The 24,991-nt window shown below is 39.7% G+C and overlaps 1 protein-coding gene across 1 annotated transcript in view; it reads right to left on the bottom strand.

Annotated features, from left to right (window-relative positions):
• Positions 1–1,307: 1,307 nt before the first annotated feature.
• The window catches only part of ctnna1 (catenin alpha 1), a 124,977-nt gene continuing 101,293 nt past the window's right edge, over positions 1,308–24,991 (bottom strand). Inside the window, exons 12-18 of the mRNA XM_033029663.1 lie at positions 24,633–24,833; positions 22,111–22,262; positions 18,786–18,896; positions 15,116–15,297; positions 14,145–14,250; positions 6,129–6,263; positions 1,308–2,501 (exon numbers count right to left, since the gene is read on the bottom strand). Coding sequence (XP_032885554.1) covers positions 2,217–2,501; positions 6,129–6,263; positions 14,145–14,250; positions 15,116–15,297; positions 18,786–18,896; positions 22,111–22,262; positions 24,633–24,833 — 1,172 coding nt within the window. The 3' untranslated portion in view covers positions 1,308–2,216. The remainder of the gene's footprint in view (positions 2,502–6,128; positions 6,264–14,144; positions 14,251–15,115; positions 15,298–18,785; positions 18,897–22,110; positions 22,263–24,632; positions 24,834–24,991) is intronic.

Below are 24,991 nucleotides of genomic sequence, written 5' to 3'. Positions count from 1 at the left end.
GGCAGTATCTCAGTGGAAACAGAAAACACGGAAAAAATGAGGACAAAAACCTCTCTTCCCTTTTGTACATTCAGATATTAACTGAGACCACTTTGATTCGAGGCCTCATTTCCGACGTGCAAACTGACATAAACTGGAGTCGATCTAAACCTAAAAGTGTTTTTTTGATAAAATATATAAGCATCATGCTTTGAAACTGATTTATTAGTCAGCAACCTCCAGAAATAATTCTATTTAAAATAAATCAAAGTGCATAACCGTTTTTTTTTACACTCCCCATATCTGGATCATTCAAATTCTAAACTAGTGTGGGCAATGCACCATTTTCTATTCAGTAAAGGGCCTGTCCCACTATGGCGACATGATTTGTGAGTTTAGAAGAGATTGCGCTCGCCACAAACTCGCAGCATGGTCGACAAGTGGTCCTAGGTCACTGTAACTCTCCTTCATGCTCATGAGAAGTTCACGCATACTCGCTGCCTCGGTTTGGTCGAGGAAAAATGTTCAATATGCTGAAAATTTTACCACGAGTAAAAATTGGTCGGCATGGTTCTTTTGAACTCATAGTGCAGTGTTAGTGGGGTCGCCATTTAGTTATAGGTAGTCGAGGTAGCCGTAGGCAATCTCCTTTGCTGACCGGGCATTTTAATTGGCTCATTGGGGAAAAAAAACGTATGCACGAGTTTTCAGAATAAAGGAAAACCGACCGGTAATGTTAAATGCACGCTAAACTTTATTAAAAGTTGTCTGGTATCTTAAAAGTATCTCCACTCCTTCTACCCCCCCCCCCCCTCCCTTCTCTCCCCTTCTCCCCTCCGCCACCCTCCGCTCTTTTAAAGTTCTTAGCGTACACTGTGCCAGCTGTCTTTTACCTTCTTGTTCATCGTGGGTATCACCTTGGCTTTGTACCGCGTGTGTGTGTGTGTGTATGTGTGTGTGTGTGTGTGTGTGTGTGTGTGCGCGCGTGTCGATCCAGCTCGCAGTGTCATCGCTGACGGTCGATCGAGCTCGCGGTTTTTCAGGCGAGTGCTCCCGAGCTTGAAGGTCGAAGACAGTTGCTGAAAAGTCACGTAAGTGGGACAGGCCCGTGACATTTAACATAATTAAATTCCATGATCAGAACAACCTCTGCTCAGACACAAGTTGGGCAAAATCTACAACTGGAATTCAAAGAAAACTTTTCAATGAGCTTTGTCCAAGACTGCAGTACGTAACACACTATTTTGTTTTGCACTTACATGGCATAGTAACAGTGACACATTTCAGTTGATCGCAAATGATAGGACGTAATTTCAGAATGCCAAAAGTTAAAAGGTCAAAATTGTAACTTTATTGGAGAATTATAGCCAGTACAGAAGTAAATTTATGCTTCAAATAGAATCTAAATCATGAAAAAGATTTTTTTTAAAGTACTTACGCGTGGTACATTACATCTCTAGTTACTAATTTAGGATTGTCTTCCAATGATTATCATACCCATTACATTTTACCTTGATATATATGATTGCGTAGCACAATAATATTTTGGCTATTTAAGCTCTATTAACCACAACCAAAGATCATATTAATGTTGAGGGATGTGTAATGAACTTGCCCCGTTATCAATAAGCGAACAAAAACAAATATGGTAAGAACTCCCTGTGGGTTTGACTACAGGAAGAGGGTGAGGGTTGCGAAGGAGGACTAGAAGAAAACAAGTGTTAATTCAAAATTGCAAACCAATCCACATATTAACAAACCAACTGAAGCAATTAAACCAATCAAAACTTCTACTAGAATGTAATGCCTTAAAGTCTTTCATTACTGTACAAATGTGAATGATTATTGAAAAGATTTTAATAGTTCATTGCCATTCACTTGATTGCAAGAACTTGCGGACTTAAAAAATCAATATCCAATCTGCACATCCCTCATAAAGTTCAAGTTTCTTACATCATTTTATATTATTAAAGCAGTTATTAACTAGTTACCAGAGAGACAAAGCTCAAATTTGACCTAGTGTGCACATCATTCCAACTTCCCATTCCAATTATGGAATGAAGCCTAATTTTATTTAAGCAAGAAAGAATGCGTAACTTGCTATGATACACATTTATATATGTATATTAAAAGCCTACGTTTAAGTTTTTAAAAGTTAAGCAAATTATAGAAAGAGTTCCTGAAACCATTCAATTGTACTTTTATCAGTGATATATTATAGGAATGTTTTCTCTCTTTTAAATGCTATCCATAGCTTTAAACTCGCTGAGAGCCTGCACTGGTGAGACATGCCTTTTCTGAGATGATCTTTTAACTTTGTGAATGTCATCATTTTTCTCCCTCTTTACCAATGGCTTCTTCTCTGGAGCCCTCATTTTCCATGAAACTGCAGGCATGTTTAATGATGCCATGCCAAGGGACTTCTGGTATTTAGTGGATGCCACGTAGGAAGCTTTAACCGTTTGCACAACAGCATTCATCAAGTTCTTTGCAGCTTGAATCAGAGACATCGCACTATCCACCTGTAAGCGAGACACAAATTATAGATGTTTTTAAAATATACTTTCAATACAATTTTCTGTGAGCCTGCAATTAACACAAAGCAATTTTTACATACACTCAAGATTATATGTACTATTTAGTAACCTTGTTCAGTATGTGGCTTGAGCTATTAATGTTATCCTGTCAGTGCGTACTGCAAGTCATCATGCAAATATACAAAATTTAATAAACCAACTTTTTCCAGTTGCTGTTCTGCCAAAATTGGATATCAAAGCCACTTTCTGTTGAGAACTGATGCTAAAGTTACCAAATATTCTACGTATGAAATTGTTGAATGCACAACTTCATTGCAAATTATACTGCATAACATTGCACTTTGCCAAAATTATAAAACACCTTCAAGATTCATATAAAATTGGTGATTACATTGTTATTTTCTCTATTTCACTCCTGAATTTATTGGGTAGCGATACAGCCTCATTGGCATTGATAGGATTGCAATGCCTTACAAAATGGTTAAGTGAGCCTACACAGCAAGTATTGACATATTAGTAAACTGTAAATTATTTCAACCAACCCAAATCTTGTTCTTACCAATAGTTCAAAAGTTTTTCCTGGATGGCTACGCATGGCAGGATGCCGAACTATATCTTGACAGAATTGGTAAGCAATCAGCAGATAATCTAATACTTAGATCAATGCAGGAAGCTAAAAATGTACCAATCATATACAAAAGAAAAATAGACATCCTCATGAAACTTCAGATGTTACACGGCTCAAATTTAACGGTTGCCCGGGGTGCTAATGGCCACCTAAAGCCCCGTCAGGCAGCCTAAAAGCTGTGTCATTTTGCCCGGCTTGGTAAGCACCCGGGACACCTATCGTTCAACTCTGAGCGGGCCCCCCTCTCTCTGTCACTCTCCGTCTCTGCCCGCCATCCGTGTCCGGGCCGCCGAGTCTCCCCTCTCCGGCCACTCCTCATCCGCCGGCACGGCCGGCCGCCTTGCACATGCGCACTGCCAGCACATCCTCGGCTGCCCTGCACATGCGCACTGTCACGGCCTGCACATCCTCTCCCTGCACATGCGCACTGCCACAGCAACTTGTCGACGCCGGGCAGTTTCTCCCTCCCTTTGCATTGTGGGAGATCTGGCCGCCATTGCTGTCCGGTCGCCGCCTCACCTCAACCGCTGAAACCCAATGCAGAATCAGTCCTTGGAGTATCTTTTGCTTCTTGGTTTTCCTGGTCCTCCAAAAATATTCCAAATGGAATTTAAACTGGAGGTGGTGGAAGGTCCACCACCAAACTCCAAACTCTGAACAATAACAGCCTATTGCATTTTATCTGTTTATTTATTGTGTATATATATGGTCTACGATATACACACTGAACTTTTATCTCCTGTTCTGTATTATGTTTACATATTCTGTTGTGCTGCAGCAAGCAAGAATTTCTGGGACACATGACAATTAAACTCTCTTGACTCTAGACTTGGACTTAAGCAAAAAAGGGTTCTTGGGAAAAAAGAGCTACCTTAAATTTAGTTGCGTCTGGTTGGGTAACTATCGTAGGGTGAAGACTATTCCATGCTTTAATTGTGCGGGGGAACTCAATGGAGCAGCCAGCATCTCTGGGTAGAAGAAATTGGGTGACGTTTCAGGTAGACCCTTCTTTAGACTCCCTCCAGTTTTAGTGTTTTTAGTTTAATTTAAAGATACAGCGTGGAAACAGGCCCTTCGGCCCACCGAGTCCACACCGACCACCGATCACCCGTACACTAGTTCTATCCCAGACATTAGAAAGGAAGAGGCGGAGACAGTAGGCCGTGGGAGAGCTGGGAATGGGAGGGGAAGGAGGGAGAAAGCAAGAACTACCTGAAATTGGAGAAGCCAATGTTTATACTGCTGAGGTGTAAACTACCCAAGCGAAATTTGAGGCGCTGATCCTCCAATTTGCGGTAGGCCTCACAGTTGAGTGAAATGCATTTACGTCATTGCATCTTTCTCATTTTTATCCAATAAAACTGGAGACATATGTTCATAAGTTCCAGAAGCAGAATTAGGCCATTTGGCCCATCAAGTCTATTCAAACATGACTGATCTATCTGACCCTCTCAAACCCATTCTCCTGCCTTCTCCTCATAGCCCTTGACACCCTTACTAATCAAGAATCTGTCAATCTCCACCTTAAAAATATCCATTGGCTTGACCTCCACAGCCATCTGTGGTATGCCTGGACATCATCTTTCATCTTGCCAGGGTTTTCAGATTTGCTTGCATCACTCCATGAATAAAATCATGCATTACCTATATCATCTTTCTCTCCCTGCCTCAACACAAGATTTATTTTGTCAAGTACTGAAATGATTCTGTATATTGCAATGCTAAAATTGTAGTCTTAACTGGCATAATAAAATTGCAACATGTAGAAATTGTAACTACAATGAGTTAGTATTTTTTTTTAAGTTAATGTTATTTTCTGTAATAGCACTACAGATTTAACTCAGTTGGCACACTGCTATTTTGTGTAAATTATGGAGAAGGTGGAAAAAAACTAGTCAATTTAAATATAATTGTTTTTCAGCAATACATAGCTATTTGGTTTGCTAATTAATAGTCAGTTCAACAAACATGTTGAGAACATTACGAACTTGTTTAAGAAAGAACTGCAGATGCTGGTAAAATCGAAGGTAGACAAAATGCTGGAGAAACTCAGAGGGTAAGGCAGCATCTATTGAGAGAAGGAATTGGTGACGTTTCAGATCGTGACCCATCTTGAGTCTGAAGAAGAGTCCAGACCCGAAACGCCGCCAATTCCTTCTCTCCATAGATGCTGCCTCACCCGCTGAGTTTCTCCAACGTTAAGAACTTGCTGTATATCATTAACTCTTTACTCTATTACTTTATCAACTTTTAAATTCCATACAATATAATTGACGATTGGCATAAACTTACATGGATCAGGCATATCAATTTTAAATGTAAGTGAACAGGGGTATGGAAGTTCTGCGAGAGCTCTGTGGTATTTGAACTGCTACACTATCAGACCCTAATTGAAAGTAGTAAGGAACGGATTGTGCCTTTGAATACAAGCTGGTTTTATTAGAGGTGGAACATCTTAACCCGTACAAAGAAAATGGCAAGTACGGTGCAAAGGCACAATGACCAGTACAATTTATTGATGTATCTCTGGATTACTAAGCACTCAAAAGTGATTGGTCTGATGGGTAAAATATGAAATTAAAGTTAACTGCCTCCCGATACAAATTGATGGGCTCCCTGCAATAAATCACCACATTGAAAGAGCTGAGAGATTGCCACATTCTAAGAGCTGAGGGAAGATTAGAGGACTCCAAATACTTATTTTTGTTCACCACCATGCCAAAAGCCACAAGATCTTCTATCAGCATTGGACAGGTGAACAGGTGAACATCAAATACATGCCCTGTACCTTCGTCAGATACCATCACGCTAATGAACTACCTACCTGCTGGCCCAGAACGTATGATATAGAAAGCCAATGTCTGTTCAGAGTCAAGAGAATTTTATTGTCATATGCCCTAAAACGGAACAATGAAATTCTTGCTTCGCAATACAATCTCAATACAACAGATTATCTTTTCATTCCTGCATCACCATATACTTACTCCAGACACAATTAGTTCTCCACCAAGGTTTTGAACTTCTGCCTTTACTTTGCTGCAGATATTCAACTGATGGCAATACAAGGCAATGCGCTGCAGATAAGCCAATAAATCTTGCTTGCAGCTGGAGTCTGGACACTGCAAAAAAAAGTTAAAAATGTCAATTCATATCAATAATCAGCTATTTCTATGCTTGCCCATAACATATTCACATGTGCCCAATCCCAAATTTCCCTAAAATCTATTCTCGAAAATGCCCATTAACCCTTTCAATTATCCAGGCACCCACCACATTAGAAACAATGTACAGCAGCCAAATGTGGGAGAAAACTGAACCATTCTAATTCTCAACAGCAAGCTTCCCTCAGCTACATCAAAATATATTTCCTGATGACAGTCCATATAATCTCTCTCAATCCTATAAATGGATCTTAGAGTACCCATCTGTGCTAACAATAACGTATGAACCCAAATTATTAGAAAGACTGAAGCCATTGATATTGGTTCTCACCACAACTCTATACACTCCACAGCATCTGTATAAACCTTTATCGTTGTTTGTAACCTTGATATAAAGTTCAAGTCTGAGACAATAAGCTATTGGGAATCTCAAGGTTTTCGATATCACAAGCACATCTAGGGATATGGAGACTCATTAGATGTGCAGCTGCGGTAAATGATCAGCCACAGTCGTATTAAATGGCAAAGCAGACATAAAGAGCTGAATGGTATACTTTTCCATTCCTTATTTCGGTAATCACTTTCAGCTCCACAATTGTCTCAGATATCTACACCTCTTATTCTAGCCTCTTGCGCCTTCCTGGCACCAAGCCCCAAAACCCTGAAATCCCTTCTCCATTCCCTCCAGCTTTCTTTTCTTGTTTAAAGCTTTTTTCAACTAACATCTTTTGTGGCACCTTTGGATGTTTTACTACATTCTTCTTCTTCTTCTTGCGTATGGCGTGCACAGCCTAAAGTTGTAGGACAACTTGTTCAATTTGATCTTATTTGATTGTGCACGCCAGATTGATTGCATTCGTCGAAACAGGGCGGACCACGTAAAGGTTGCAATCTCACACCCTTTTACTACATTAAATATATTGTATAGATAAATATGATGCAACCTACTACTCCATAGACATGCCATTTGTGACTGAAATATTGTTTCTAGAGATTGATTTAAATTTACTGCCAGTCAGTCTGCACAAAGTGATAAACCATGTCATTGCCTACATTTACCTAGTCCCCTTAAATTCTCAAAAATTGTATCACCTTCTAATCATTTATTTTACTCTGCCGGAGATACTACCCGATTTACATATTTGTTCCTCATAAGCAAATGATTTATGCACGTGAAAGGAAGAACCTACACAAATGGCTGCAAAATACATTTTTTTAGAACTAAAAGCCATTAGGTGCCCATGACCTGGATATCTCTACTCAGATGGGCTAAACTGCAGGTGTTTATGTAGGTAAAACCTTATGAGAACTCGTCTGTTAGGAAGAATGTAATTTTCTAAAATATGTGTAAATAGAAATTTGTGGTAAATGGCAGAGATGGATTATCATATTCTAATTTGTGCGCCCGCCCTTTTCTGCCTCGTGAAGTACTTCATGGGATACCTCCCAGTTAAGGAGAGCGCATAAAATGGTAGTAATGGTTGGTGTGCTGACAGGTTAGAGGGTTTGGTCTAGTTGGATCTATCTAAATAACCTAATTATTACCACGGCCTGCAGAACTAATCTTGACTAGCAGGGGTAACCTGAAAATAGAAACAACCTATATGATTTTCTCCTTTGATTATGTCAGTTTATCTGCACAATCCAACTGTTAAATCAAATCACTCAGAATTTATAAAAGGAATTTAAACAAAAAATGTTGTAGTTTGTCCAAAATTAGTGCCAATTGAGCTTGTGTACACAATTTAGCCTTCACCATTCCAGAGAGGGATTCAATATTGACACAATGAAAAGCTTGATTGGCTAATACTGCTAGCCTTGTTTCACAAATAATTGCCAGGCCTGGTCATCTTTGAACAAAAGACTAATCATAGTTCATTTCCAATGTTAAATAGTTGACACCCTCTATTTGAATATCACTTAAGAGAATATCCCACCATTGATATTGGAGGGAGAAGTATACAACATTAATGTAGTCTGCCATTTTTGCCTTCATGTCTGATGGTTAAGCATCTTGTTGTAATACAGTCTTGAATGAGAAATAATGCTGCTGTGATCTCTCCTTTGGATTTGCTGTAATGGATTTAACTATGTGGTCCTTTGTATGATTTAGTATGTTAAACACATAATATTATACTATTTACTAGTACTGCTAGTGTTGTTTGTTTCCTTCATAAGCAAAAACTGAGGTATGGATGCATAGGAAAAAAAGGTGTGATGAATGGATCAAATATATTAGAAAATATTTCTGCATCTCCGTGCGGGACTTAATTTAATCCTATTTTCAATCTTGATTATTCGCTTTGAGATTACAAAAAACAAGCTACTTTAGGAATAATAATCCTTGTTTTATGACCAAATTTCCCACAGATCAATCCATATTCTATCCTGTCATTATAAGCTTAAATGTGGATTTGCATCAATTACTGGTATGGCTGGTTTTATGGTTTAAGCAGGTAGGTTTTGCATTTGTCTATTAATAGATGGACATGTATGGGCTAACTGGGAAATTAAGTTGCAAGTAATTAGTTAGCTATTCAATCAATTCAAAACATTTTATGACCAATTTAGACGGTGTATAATCCTTGTACATATGAAAATGACAAACCTAAACTATCTGAATAAAAATATCCTTAAATGCAAACTTATAGTTAATCGTTATTTGTACTAATTTCATAATTTACATCAATTCTCTATTAATGAAAATATTTTAAGATGACGGAATGCACCAAAAGACTAAGATAATTTCAAATTTGCAAAAAAGGTCATTTTTAATTAAAGCTATGAAAAGATAGACAAGCTCGTGCCATCAATTTTGGTATAAAAACATATCCCCCTGGCTATTAGTCTAAATCCAGAAATACAGATGAATATTTTTCCAATTTCATTCAGCAGGGAAGTTGCTTAACCTGATTAGCTTTTTAACAAAATATATCCTATCACAGCCCCAAACACTGGAAACCCACAGTACAATCCAGTTCTTACAACTAATGGATTTTAGCACCTCAATTATGTTAAAGTAGAACTGGTTGTCACAATCCAGTTGATTAAGTTACTGCTAATTATAAGTAGTGTTTATTCAGACATCTATACGAGCATCTGCAAAGACTGCATTGAGACAAAAAGGTCTTCAGTCACCGTGCATTGCTCCGATTTCAGAGCACTTCCACAATACTGAGCGAAACAAGCAGTGAACAAGTTCAGAATGTCCACACCTGTTTGCTCTCACGTTATTTACCAAATCATATATTTTAATTTTGAATGGTGAAAATTATAGCAATTATGTACTAGGATTTATAACTCAATGCAGTTGTGTTTTTATTCTCTATTTTCCAAAAGATACAGTATGCTGAATTAAAAATGACAAAGATCCTATTAAATTGCTAATTATATTTCAGTTTCATGGAGTAAACGGTTGCCAGAAAATCTACAGCCAATAAGAGGTAGTAAGTTGGCATGCATTTTAAAACTCATTTGTGCAACTAATTTAATATTCGACATCATTAGAAAATACTTTTAAGGTTCAGAAGCACAATTCATGAACACACTATATGATAACGATTCACAGCTAGCCTTGGGCAATGAAATAGGCTATATGATTCAGATATTTAATATATATAATTCAGGAACATCTACATATATATAAATAAAAATCTCCTCCGATATATACAGTGCCCACCATAATGTTTGGGACAAAGACACATCATTTATTTATTTGCCTCTGTACTCCACAATTTGAGATTTGCAATAGTTTAAAAAAATCACATGTGGTTAACTGCACTTTGACAGATTTTAATAAAGGCCATTTTTATACATTTTGGTTCCACCTTGAAGAAGTTACAGCAGTGTTTATACTTAGTCCCCCCAGTTCAGGGCACCATAATGTTTGGGACACAGCAATGTCATGTAAATGAAAGTAGTCATGTTTAGTATTTTGTTGCATATCCTTTGCATGCAATGACTGCTTGACGTCTGCGCTTCATGGACATCACCAGTTGTTGGGTGTCTTCTCTGGTGATGCCTGTATTGCAACCATCTTTCGCTTATGCTTGTTTTGGGGGCTAGTCCCCTTCAGTTTCTCCAAGTTTGCGGATGACACTAAGCTGGGGGGCAGTGTTAGCTGTGAGGAGGATGCTAGGAGACTGCAAGGTGACTTGGATAGGCTTGGTGAGTGGGCAAATGTTTGGCAGATGCAGTATAATGTGGATAAATGTGAGGTTATCCATTTTGGTGGCAATAACAGGAATGCAGACTATTATCTAAATGGTGGCCGACTAGGAAAAGGGGAGATGCAGCGAGACCTGGGTGTCATGGTACACCAGTCATTGAAAGTGGGCATGCAGGTGCAGCAGGCAGTGAAGAAAGCGAATGGTATGTTAGCTTTCATAGCAAAAGGATTTGAGTATAGGAGCAGGGAGGTTCTACTGCAGTTGTACAGGGTCTTGGTGAGACCACACCTGGAGTATTGCGTACAGTTTTGGTCTCCAAATCTGAGGAAGGACATTATTGCCATAGAGGGAGTGCAGAGAAGGTTCACCAGACTGATTCCTGGGATGTCAGGACTGTCTTATGAAGAAAGACTGGATAGACTTGGTTTATACTCTCTAGAATTTAGGAGATTGAGAGGGGATCTTATAGAAACTTACAAAATTCTTAAGGGGTTGGACAGGCTAGATGCAGGAAGATTGCTCCCGATGTTGGGGAAGTCCAGGACAAGGGGTCACAGCTTAAGGATAAGGGGGAAATCCTTTAAAACCGAGATGAGAAGAACTTTTTTTCACACAGAGAGTGGTGAATCTCTGGAACTCCCTGCCACAGAGGGTAGTCGAGGCCAGTTCATTGGCTATATTTAAGAGGGAGTTAGATGTGGCCCTTGTGGCTAAGGGGATCAGAGGGTATGGAGAGAAGGCAGGTACGGGATACTGAGTTGGATGATCAGCCATGATCATATTGAATGGCGGTGCAGGCTCGAAGGGCCGAATGGCCTACTCCTGCACCTAATTTCTATGTTTCTATGTTTGCTCTTCAAGGCATGCTCAATTGGGTTCAGGATGATTACTTTGCTCTTGACATCACTCTGATAAGTTAATCTTCATATCATCTATACACAAGACCTTTTTCCAGAACCGTGGTTGCTCTTTTAAGTACTTCTTGGCAAACTGTAACTGGGTCATCCTATTTTTGCAGCTAACTAGTGGTTTGCATCTTGCAGTGTTGCCTCTGTATTTCTGTTCATGAAGTCTTCTGTGCACAGTGGACATTGACAAATCCACACCTGACTCCTGAAGAGAGTTTCTGATCTGTCGAACAGGTGTTTGGGGATTTTTCTTTATTATAGAGAATTCTTCTGTCATCAGCTGTGGAGGTCTTCCTTGCCCTGCCAGTCCCTTTACGATTAATAAACTAACCAGTGCTCTCTTTCTTCTTAAGGATGTTACAAACAGTTGATTTTGGTAAGCCTAAGGTTTGGCTGAAGTCTCCAACAGTTTTATTCTTGTTTCTCAGTCTCATAATGGCTTCTTTGACTTTCATTGGCACAACTTTGGTCCTCATGTTGATAAACAACAATAAATGTTTCCAAAGGTGATGGAAAGACTGGAGGAAAGACTAGGTGCTGTGAGCTCTTTTTTTTTTTTTTGGGTCACATAAATTTTATTCTGGGTCTGGCTGCGACCAATTGTGATGGTTATATATATAGTCTTTCCTCCAGTCTTTCCAGTCAGCACCTAGTCTTTCCTCCAGTCTTTCCACATATATATATATATTTTTTAATTTCTATTTTTATTAGAAGCAATGTACAGTAGTATAAACCGTGGCATGACATAATACATTTCGTGTACAACTTCTTGTTTTAAATTTAACAATAGAAAAGTCACAGAAGAAAGAAAAAGAGTGTAAAGAAAAGAGTAAGGGAAATAGTGATGTGTAGTTTGTAGAAGAATAGAGAGAAGAAACCCCATTGTAAAAAAGAAAGCACGGAAAAACAGGACATTATTGGGATATACCTACTTCATATCTTTCCACACTCCTCACCCAGTTCAGAAAAAGTTAATTTCCAGAGTTGTGTTGCACCATATTATACTTGTAATAAATCGATGAAAGGAGACCATATCTTTAAGAATTGCTCTAATTTTCCTGCTAGGCCGAATCTCATATCTTCAAGATGTAGCGTCTCAGACATGCTTGTGATCCACATTTTAAGCGTTGGGGTGGGTGCATTTTTCCAAAATTTGAGTACAAGTTTTTTTGCCATTATCAAGCTGTAGTTAAGGAAACGTCTTTGAAATGAAGTTAGCTCAGAGCAGGCTTCCGTTGCTCCGAAAATAATCAATTCTATGTTGGGGTCCAATTTTATTTTAAATAGTTTTGTGAAGATTTCAAAGATTTATTTCCAAAATTTATGGGGTTTTATGCAGGAGACGAAGGAGTGTGCTATAGTTGCTTCTTGAGATAAACATTTATCACAGATGGGGGAAACATTTGGAAACATTTTATTCAGTTTAGTTTTTGAGTAATATAGTCTATGTAATATTTTAAATTAGATTAGGATATGTCTTACATTAATCGAGCAGTTATGTACATATAGAAGATATTTATCCCATCTGTCTTTAGGGATTTTTATAGTTAGTTCCTGTTCCCACTCTCTTCTAATTGCATCTGACGATGGTATCTCTATATTTAGAATGATATTATACAAGTATGATATTAAGTTATTTGATTCAGCCTTTCTGTTCATGCCTTCATCTAATATATCTGACGCCAGAGTTTGGTATTCTTGTGTATGTTTTTTCAAATAATCTCGAATTTGAAGGTATCTAAAATATTGATTACCTTTCAAATTGTATTTGAGTTGTAATTTTTGAAATGATAAAAGGTTTCCCATTTCATACATATCTCCAAACGTTTTAATTCCTAGTCTTTCCCAGTGAGTAAACGTTTTATCGATAATAGATGGTTTAAACGACGGATTATTAGCTATAGGAGAGAGAAGAGATAGGTTTCTTAATTTAAGAGTAAATTTTACTTGTCTCCAATGTAATGTACTATGGATAATCGGATTTTTCTTGTGTATTGTATTCTTCAATTTTATTGGGGAGAGAAGGATCGCTCCCATGTTAAAAGGTGAACAAGCCTCTCTCTCCATTACTATCCAGTCTACCTGTTGGGCTGAGTTGTCCAACCAGTAAATTACATTTTTAATATTCACTGCCCAGTAATAATACAAGAAATTGGGGAGTGTCAGTCCACCAAATTCTTTGGGTTTACATAAGTGTGGATTCTATGGGATTTATAGTCCCAAATAAAATTTGTGATGTGGGATTCGAGTTTTTTGAAAAGGTTTTTAGGTAGGTATATTGGTATTGATTGAAATAAGTAAAGAATTTGTGGGCGAAAAATCATTTTTATGGCATTTATTCTGCCTATTAAAGACATTGGAAGTGTTTTCCAAAATTTCCAATATTATTTTATATTATATCTGGCAATTAAACACACCTGAGCAATTACAAACGCCTGTGAAGCCACGTGCCCCAAAAATTATGTTGCCCTGAAATGAGGGGACTGTGTATAAACGCAGCTGTAATTTCTACATGGTGAAACCCAAATGTATAAAAATGGCGTTTAATAACATCTGACAATGTGCACTTTAAGCACATGTGATTCCATTGCAAATCTCAAACAGTGGAGTACAGAGGGAAATAAATGATGGGTCTTTGTCCCAAACATTATATGTGACATACACATACACACGGAGCAACAGGGAGGGGTGTAACGACAAGGAGACCCACACGCAGAGGGAGGCACAGACGTGAGGAAAGAAAGATGCATTTGAAGACTCACATGATCAGCAATAGTACGCCCAAGTTTATCCATTCTTGACCCTGCTTCTGCAATTTTCTTGGCTGCACTGATTACATCGGAAGTATTCTTCAGTGGACCTTTCCCTCTGCATAGATCAGTGAAAGCAAATAATAATTACATAAATGCAAAATGTTGTACCGAGATACGAAGTGCTGATGAACAGTAAAACAGCGATGATCGGAAATCCCTACTATTCGGCATCTGGCTTATCTGGTTTTGTTTCTTGCACAATCTTTAAATTTACCGTGGTCTTATTTCTCTCTCACACTTCAAAAGGTCATATTTTTCTGCTCCCAACTGCCTTCAAACTCAACATAGTCACAGGAAAGTTAATAATACTATTGTTAAATACTAAATCAATGAAATCAAAATGTGATGGAGCATAAATTGATGAAATATCCATTAGTCCATAAAGTCTGCTGGTCTGGCACAACCAAATCTCCAAGATATTTGAATTTTACTATAATAGCTTAAGGGGCTTCTTAGAGGATAATGCAGTAGATAGGAGATTAGGAAGGCAATATCAGATGTTTAGACACAAAATTCTGTTGTAACTCCACGGGACAGGCAGCATCTCTGGAGAGAATGAATGAGGAGCATTTCTAGTCGAAACCCTTCTTCAGACTGAAAGTTACGGGAAATGGAAATTAAGAGTTATAGACGATGATGTAAAGATATAGAGAACAAATGAATAAAAGATATGCTAAAAAGTAAACAATGATCAAGGAAACTGGTCATTGTTAGCTGTAGCGAGGTGAGAACGAAAAGCTGGTATGGCTTGGGTGGGGGAGGGATGGAGAGAGAGGGAATGCAGTGGTTACTTAAAGTTAGCAAAATCAATATTCATACCCCTGGGTTGTAAGCTGCCCAAAGGAAATCAAATGTTAAGATATTTGGTAACAAACAGTATCATTGACCTACAAGTTGACCTACAACATTAAACAGCGCACCTGGTGAAGTCTGTCATCTCCATCATAATCATGCACATCTGCTTGGCTAAGACAATAATATCATTTCCACTGTCATCCCATTTGGAAACTTCAGCATCAAGTTTGATTTTCTCCTCCTCGAAGCTGGCTACTTGCTCAGCAATCTTTGCTTTCTGCTCCTGTGGAAGCTGAGCCATAATGGCCTGAAAAGCAAATGCAAATCGCAGCTAGATAAGACCCGAAATATAAAAAATATTCAAATGTTGTCCACCCCACTTCGCATTCACTCCCTACACTTGGCAATTTACAGAGGCCAATTACCCTACAAACCCACATGTCTTTGGGATGTGGGAGGAAACCAGAGCACCCAGAGGAAACCCACACAGGCACAGGGCAAATGTGCAAACTCCACACAGACAGCACTTGGTCAACCTAACCCAGGTCTCTGGTGCTGTGAGGCTATGCCACCCAGTTACTTAATTTTATTCCCAAGTACAATTGATTTAATTTCTACTATAAAACAAAAACTTCACAGTGAAATTGAAATAAAATGGAATACCCAAATGATATTAATGCCCAAATGATTTTAAGGACATCTGATGTAAAAGGATTTTTTTTCTTCAAAATTGGGATTTACATCAACATAATAAAGCAGTATAGATTAAACAATGTTTTTCACACACAATCTGACCCGAAGATGCTTAAGCCGCCCAGCAGAATAGAAAACAATGATTTTCAAAGGCTGATTCTTTCGTTTAAATTATTAGAATTTCAGGCTTAAAAAAATGTAGCTATAGGCTCTTCAATATCATGTTTTTTCAATATGATTAGTTTTTGTTTTGGATACATTTTATTCATGCATAACAAAACTATTACGTAGAGATTTTCCTGGAAAGACACAACTCGTCAGATTTTAAGAATTTTCAACACACACTTAACATAACTACAATGCCAATGCAATGCATCAATTTTCAGAGTTAGTGTCACACAGCACAAAATCTGGCCCTCTGGCCTGTCATGTCCTTGCCAATCATTTTGCTCATCTACACTAATCCCATTTGCCTGCATTGGGGCTGCACTGTAGCCCTGCATTAACATATACTTATTTTTTTTAAATTAAAGTATACATTTTATTTTAAAAAATACGTTTCTATTTAATTGCTCAAACATGATTGTATCTGATTCCAACACTAGTTCTGGCAGTGCATTCCAGATAGCAACCACTGTGGGGGAAAACAACTTGCACCATAAAAACCCTTTCTTCCCTTAAACCAATGCTGTTTTTGACACCCCTAGCATGGGGAAAAGATTTGACCATCTACCCTATCCATAACCTCTCATAATCTTCCATACTTCTATTTAGTCACATGTTGTCCTTTTTCACTTAGTTTATTCAATCTCTCCCTGCAACTGAAATCCTCCTATCCAGGTAGGAGAGTATCTCCACTGCAATCTCTCTTCTCTCTAGATCAGGGGTCGGCAACCTCCGGCCCGTAACCCGAAATCATCCGGCCCCCCAGGACAGAGCCAAGGCAATGGACCGTAGGTGCGCCATGTTCGTGAGCCAGTGCTCCGGGTGGCGTCCTCGAAGGGGCGGGATCTATGCGAACCCGTGGTAGATGTGGCCCGCCATCCGTTCACAGACATGCCGCCCGGCCCCTATGCAGAACAAGGTTGCCGACCCCTGCTCTAGATCATCAATCTTTACCCATTGGGAGAATAGTTTTGACAAGGTGCACAGTAAGTAGACAGCTCCAGACATTCATCTAGTGCATACCCTGCATACAGCACTTTCATTAAAACAACCTATTGAACATCTCTGCATATTTATGCTATTTATCTATTCATCTGCTGAGTCTGACTGGCTTTCTATTTTATTTGTTGTTGGGCTTAATACAGCAGCTAATACAAGTTAAATGAATGTATTGTTTGGTTCCCAATTGCGATTGTAAATGGTTCAATTTTATAGGAGCCAAAAGTTATGAGCCTGCATTCTTCCTGATGCTGCAGTTACGTTGTTTGCACATGCAAGTATATGCCCTTGCAAATACATGCAGCGTACAGGTGTATGCAATTTTATTTGATATTTTCTTTAATTTTTCCAATTGGGTAAAAATTCTACTGATAAATCGAGGCAAACATTTAACATTTAACAGCTTTATGCATGAAGGCTGGGAGAAATCAACACAATAAACAATGCAAGCAGGAAATCCACAAGTGAACAAAACTACTTTTCAAATCAGCTCTACACTACAAAACATTGGTCTTGCTGATGCCCTACAGTGCTTCCCTTATTAGGATAAAATGCCTTAATCCCAGCTTCAGAAAGACAGTGCATAACGTTTCCATTTCCCTTTCCCATCGACTTCAAAACACCCTTTTTCCAACACTGACAGACAGTGCCAAAAATCAGAGCAGCTGAGCACTGTGGAACCGTCCATTGGGAACTGTACTAAAACTGCCCAAAATCATTCTTCAGAACCTAACAGCTGTCATCTACGTTCAATCTGCCTCGGCTGTGTTCAAAACAAATTCCCATTTGATAGAGGACAGCATTCTCCAGTCTTGTATTTTCTATTGCTATTTTAATGAAAATCTTGCAAGCCCCCCCTCCGCCAAAATTAAAGTAAAATATTTTTATTGCAAAAGATTCTATGAAAAATAGACAAAATAATTAAATTACAAATTATTTATTGTATGACATGACTTACAAATTTTCCCATTTCTATTGCTCTGCAGCAGTTTATTAACAATTCAATTTTAGGCTTACAATTAATAAGTTTGTAGATTCAAGATACATTAATTTGTCACATGTGCCAGTTGGCACAGTGAAATGTAATCACCATACAGCCATACAATAAAAATAAAGAACACAACACACGATTGAGTTCAACATAAAACACCCCCACACAGCAGAATCAAAAAGTTTCCCACTGTGAGGAAAGGCACCAAAGTCAGTCATCTTCCCCTAATGTTCCTGATGTTCACCTGTGGTCGGGGCCTCCCCGAGCCCTCCACAGTCGCCGCTACGGGCGGCCCGATGTTCAGGCCCCGCTCGCCGGGGTGATGGAAGTCCGACATCGGAACTGGAGGACGTCCTCAGCGGCCTGGACATCCGAGTCGGGCATCTCCTACCGGAGTCCGCGGCACCCAAAGTCCGCAGGCCGCGCTGGGCGGAGATGCAGCGCTGGCGTCCCTCGGCAAAGGACCCCAGGACTCCGCGATGTTGTTCAACGCCGACCGCGCTGGGAGCTCTCCAAACCACAGCTCAACAATGTTGGAGCAGCGGCCCAACGCTCAGGAGCTCCAAATAGCGATCCAGGTAGGTGAATCCAGCACTGCACCGCCGCTGTTGTAGCTCTGGTCCGGTTCCGTGTCCCCGGCAGGAAAGGCCACGCCAATCCAGGTGGTAGGCCGCGAGGAGGGGGGCGAGGACGCGACTCGGAGAATAGTCGCATCCACGCCAAGAAGCGACTGAGAGACAGTTTCCCCCTTACCCTACCCCCCTCCCCGACATAGAAAAGTCAAAGATTCCCCCAAAACAGAGCTTTCAGTTGTTCCTCATAAGATATGTGACACTCACCAGCCAAGGATTTAAAACAGTTAAATACAACAAAGACTTGCACATAAGATGTGTATCAGCTGATTATAAAGTTAATGGTCATGCTCAAAATAATATGCAACTTCTTACCCTTGCACTTTGTCCATTTATAAGTTGGTCTTCCTGCGTCTGGACGCTAGTTCTACTTTGCACATCAAAGTCTTCAGTTTCAAAGTCTGAATCATCCAATTCTTCAGGCGTCTGGTGTTGTTTATGTGTGTTGGGGGGCGAGGTTGGGGAGGGGGCGGGGGAGGTTGAAACAAGAAACAAGTTGCATTACTACATTGATGCTGGGAAAACAGATTATTATTGCAGTATCGACATTTAAATTGCAATATATTTTAATTGCATTTTTAAACGACAATCTTTCTATGGTTGCCAGACAGGGAGTGTCCGGGGTGGGAAATGTCCTTTATAATACTCTGGGATTTTTTGATGCAGCGGGAACTGTGTAAGTCCTCCAAGGTAAGTAGAGGGCAGCCGACAATCCTCTGGGCGTTGTCAATGGCCCTCTGGAGCGCTTTCCTCTGAGCCGCTGTGCAGCTGGTGTACCATACGCATACACAGTATGTTAGGATGCTCTCAATGGAGCACCGATAAAGGACAGCAGCAGTCTCTGAGTGATGTTATTCTTCCTGAGCACCCTCAGGAAGTGCAGTCTCTGCTGGACCTTTTTCAGCAGCGCAGAGGTGTTCACGCTCCACGTCAGGTCCTCCTCAATATGGATTCCCAGGAAGCGGAAATCCGCCACCCTCTCCACACAGTCCCCTCTGATAGTTAATGGTACCATGTCCGTTTTATTCTTTCTGAAGTCTATTATTATTTCCTTTGTCTTTAAGGTGTTGAGGAGCAGGTTATTTTCTCCACACCACACTGTCAGCTGCTCCGCCTCATCCCGGTAGGCGTACTCGTCCCCCCCGGAGATGAGTCCCACCACCGTAGTGTCATCCGCAAATTTGACAATGGTGTTGCTGTGGTGGGCGGGGGTGCAGTCATGTGTGTAGATGGTGTAGAGCAGGGGGCTCAGCACGCAGCCCTGTGGAGAGCCGGTACTGAGGCTGAGGGCCGTGGATGTGTGATGGCCCACTCTGACTCTCTGGCTGCGAGCTGACAGGAAGCTATTTATCCACATGCAGGTGGAGTGTGGAAGTCCCAAGTCCCCCAGTTTGTCCACCAGTTTGTGGGGAAGGATGGTATTAAAGGCAGAGCTGTAGTCCACAAAGAGCATCCGCACGTAGCTCCCCGGCTGCTCCAGGTGGGACAGTGCAGCATGGAGGGCTGTGGCTACAGCGTCCTCTGTGGATCTATTCGCTCTGTACGCAAACTGGTGCGGGTCAAAGCTTCGGGGCAGGAGTGATGTGATATGACCCCGGACCAGTTTTTCAAAACACTTCATCACCACTGGTGTGAGTGCGACTGGCCGGTAGTCGTTGAGGCTGGAAATGTGGGGTTTTTTGGGCAAGGGGACTATGGTTGCGGACTTCAGACAGGGTGGAACAGTGGACTGGGCCAGAGACTGGTTGAAAATCCTCGTACAGACTCCAGCCAGCTGGTCAGCGCAGTCCTTCAGCACGCGTCCAGAGACACCGTCGGGTCCAGTAGCCTTCCTTGGATTGATGGCCCGCAGCGTGCGCCTCACCTCATGCTCCTCTATCTTGAGGGTTAGGCTGCTGTGGACCATGTGGTGTGATGTGGCTGTCTCGGGTGGCTCCACTTCAAAGCGAGCAAAGAAGAGGTTCAGCTCCTCTGCCAACGAGGCGTCACCTTCAGCAGCTCCAAGGTTGGTCTTGTAGTTGGTTAGATACTGGATCCCCTGCCACACCTGCCTGCTGTTGTTACTGTCCAGGTGGTCCTCTATCTTCCTCCTGTAGTCTGATTTGGCAGAATTATATTGTGATGGAATTTTTTTGTAATTTAGTTCACAAATGCTGCTATTTAACACCCCTCTACAGTGCAAATAAATATTCACTCATTTCATAATCCCTACATGACAGGTAAACAAATGCAGAAAGACATCACATTGCTTATTCTTAATATGGTGTATCAATTGTTAGACACAAATTAACTATACACAAAAGACTATTGTCCAAAACCATGCTTTATGCAAGCCATACCTCCAGATGAATTAATTGTTACTCTATTTTCCACTAATTATGCTCATTGGCAGCTATTCAAAAGCTTACACAGATTAAGCTAACATTTCTAGCCTCAGGACATAAATGGGTATGATTTTGAATAATTTTAAGAATGAGGGAGCTTACTATTGCACCCCAATAACTGGAAAATAGTTTATTTCCCTTAATTAAAACAGGAGACTAATCTCAGGTGACATATTGACACCGATTAGAAATGCCCATATTTTGTTGTAAATAAATTTTAAACTATGTTAATCAAATTTGACCAGGTTATCACATTTGTAACAAGATTATCAGTATCTTTAGGTTTTAAAACACTGATTACATTTGAACACTGAGAAGCAAGCCACATCTAAACACGTTATTTTTATCTTGATCATCATTTGCATCTTGATCAATGCACCGGCAGAAGGAACCCAGTACTGTCTATCTTCCAGCATTGTTGATTAGTGATTATGAAATGTTACCCTTAATTTGTAGTTAAGAGTGGTGTTTGAATGTTAAACATCAGCTCCCGTATATAGCTACATCTAATTGTAATATTACATTGTTCTGCTGGAGAAGGGGTAATTCTGCAGCAAAAATAAACATGCTAGTTCCATGAATTATATTAATTGGTCCATTGAACATTGTTAAACACTTCAACTACTTTAACGTGAATCAGCCAACCACTCCACCTCTGTGGTGATAATCACCCAGTGCAACAATTCATATGCCCAACTTTCAATTGGCTGCAATTAAATACTGGTAATCTTGGCCACACACTCTCAAATATTTTGGCTGACCACACTCTGCTGATGAGGATAAAAGCTTTAATCAGTACTCCTGTGTAACATCCTCCACTGGTTTGAAGTTTGAAGAATTTGCACACAAAAACTTTAACAAAAATAAAAATTGATGAAAAATGATCAGATTACGAGATAGGTTTTTTGTAAATAGCCACTTTTGACTAAATGTGATAAAGAACCATCAGATATACTAAATGATAAAATGATAAAGTACAGAAGTAGATCTTCTGTGTCCTTGAGAATTAACAGGGCTGCCGACAAGTAAACAGTGCACACAGCCAGCAGAATAACCAATTATTAGCTGAGACTTACAGGCCAGGAATATTGCAAGTATAGTTACTGCTTTGCAATAGCCTCAGCTACTGTGGTGGTTGAAAACAACCAAGAAACTACTTTTATGCTAGCCTTGAATTTTTAATTAAGGTAGTCATACCATATTTCATTAGAACAGCAGTTTTGACAGTTTCCTCTGGATTGGCAAAATATACTCACTCTAATCATTAATACAGCTTTTCTAATATCACGAATACCATCATAGACCAAACGTGATGCATCAATGAATTCATTCTCATCCAGCTGCTGAGCAGGATTGGCACTGAGTGCTTCCACTGCAGCTTCCACTTGCTCAGTAAATCGTGGCATAACTGGTGATAAATGGACGAATAGCTTTAATACCACATTAATCATATACACACAATTTAAAATGTTTACAGTGTTTTTTATCCACATGTGCAACATTCAGAGTTACTGAGCAACCTTTTCAAAACTTTGATTACCATTTGCTTCCACTGAACAATTACGATATTTTAAAAACTGTATGCAATCAGACGTTAGTCAATAGGATACAAACCACTATTTAAACAGGTATGTTTCACAAAACAGGATATTGAAATTATCGCAATTGCATGGGTATCAACAAGAAACAGACGAGAGTCAAGGCCTGTCTTTAAAATTGCTGAGGTAAATTTACCAATTATCAGAGGGCAGTCTTTGGTTACATCTCTCCATTTCTTTCCATCATCATTTAGTTACAAGTGTAGCATTATTACTTTGTTTGTTTTTCTGCAGTTTCTTTATGAAATAAAAATACTAGCACCCTCAAGCCTGCTCTGCCATTCAAGATGAACACACAATTGATCTATACAGGCTTCAAGTTTTTATTTAAGAAGGAACTGCAGATGCTGGATAATCGATGCTGGAAAATCGAAGATAGACAAAAATGCTGGAGAAACTCAGCGGGTGAGGCAGCATCAATGGAGCGAAGGAAATAGGCAATGTTTCGGGTCGAAACCCTTCTTCAGACGGGTTATACAGGCTTCAAGTTCTGTCCGTTTTTTCTCAATCCTCATTTCTTTGATGTTTCAAATATTTGTCAATTTGTTAATAAATTCACTATTCTGAAAGAGATTTCATTGCACCATTGTTTTAAATGATTGCCCCCCTATTTTGAGGATATGTTTCCTTGTTCATCACTCCCACTAGTGGAAACATCTCAACATCTGACCTATCAAGTCTCCTTAGGATAATGTATTTTAAATAAGCTCACATTCTGCTAACTCAAAGGAATACAAACCCAAACTGCCCACCCTCTCTTGATAGGATAACTTTCTTCCCAGGAATTGCATGGCAAATCATTGTTGGACTGCCTCCATGTTGCACAAATCTATGACTATGACCTTAAGACCACCTCTTAGATGACCATGGACTTGTTTTCTAAATGTGGATTTTTAGACTAATGTCATCTTTTTTTCCACAATCTTTTTCTCTTCATGGTCTTATAGAATTCATGTAATTTATGTATTTTTAGTTTAGTTTAGAGATACAGCACGGAAACAGGCCCTCTGGCCCACCAAGTCTGCACCGACCAGCGATCCCAAACACTAACACTATCCTACACACACACGAGGGACAATTTACATTTATACCAAGCCAATTGACCTACAAACCTGTAATTCTTTGGAGTGTGGGAGGAAACCGAAGATCTCAGAGAAAACCCATGTATCGTAGGGGAAATCGAACATACCCCGTACAGACAAGCACCCACAGTCAGGATCAAACCCAGGTCTCTGGCGCTATAAGGCAGTAGCTCTACTGCTAAGCCACTGTGCCGCCTCGCATGCATGTTAGATATGATTTATGCTATTGTGTGTTTTCTGAGTCTATGTGCCCGTGATGCGGTTTGAATTATAATTGTACCTCACTGTACTTGTGTATATGACAATAAACTCTACTTGACTTGAACTCAATTTTCACAGCAGCCACAGTGGATTGGAACAGGAGTCTACAGATCAATGGTTGAGAATTCTAGATGCTATTTCAGTACCAATCTCTAGAGTAACATTTTCCTTGTTGTTGTGAAAAGAATGTTTGCCAAAAAGAATCCCACCTCAAGGGCAAGGTAGCAAATAATCCGATTCTTTACTTATATGGAAATTTATTGGCAAGCTTTCATTTATTTGGACTAGATATCCAATATTCAAGTTTCATGCCCTATACAAAGGATTGTAAGCACATCCTTGGTAACCAAATCATACTAGAGCTATCTCCTCTGTCATTGGTCTTGAAAACTCAAACTATGGAATTAGTTGTGAGATAGTTCATATTTGTAAACCCAGAGAATAGCGATCTTAGATCTTAATAAATCACCTCCCCCCCCAAAACTGACACAGATTCCATAATATGCAGAAATCTACTTGGGAGCTAGTGTGCCAGGTTTTGACGTTAAGCACTCTATATTTGTAAATGTTGGCTTTAACAACATTGACTCCAATGCTCAATCTTAGTTAATGTTGCCCTGAAAATGGAAACTTTGTCCTAAAGATCTATGACAACCTGACCACTTGGCGGAAAGAAGTGAAAACAGTGCTGTCCGATCTGCTCTGTCATGTAATATGAAGGTAGGTGACCACATGAAGTGACAGCACAAGAACATTTGACACGAGCTTTGTTTACATCACTTTGAGCTAGGCTATGTTTGAACAGGCAAGGAACTACAGTTCGAAATGGAGCATTACCAGTATTAGACAACAGCTTGGTTGCTTCCAGAACTTTTTCAGTGTAGACTCCAGGTTCATAGTTGTCCATCTCTGAAGTGACAACATGTACAACTCTTGCAGCACGGCCTCGAATTGCACCTGCTGTACGGTCTAGTCCATCTACATCTTTCTCTTGGAGTGCGATAACACATTTATTTACATCTTCGAGAATGTGATTCTCTGTTTAGGGGAAAGGATAGTTGATTTAAGATTTATTCATAAAGATTTATTCATATCAATAACTTTTAATAGGTTAACTTTTAATCAACTCAGCTCAATCAGCTCTCTCTCTCTCTCTCTCACACATCAGAATGTTGTTTTTTAAATTTGGAATACAT

The sequence above is a fragment of the Amblyraja radiata genome, chromosome 11, assembly GCF_010909765.2.
Source record: "Amblyraja radiata isolate CabotCenter1 chromosome 11, sAmbRad1.1.pri, whole genome shotgun sequence".
NCBI lineage: Eukaryota > Metazoa > Chordata > Chondrichthyes > Rajiformes > Rajidae > Amblyraja > Amblyraja radiata.
This window is presented reverse-complemented; position numbering and strand designations above follow the sequence as displayed.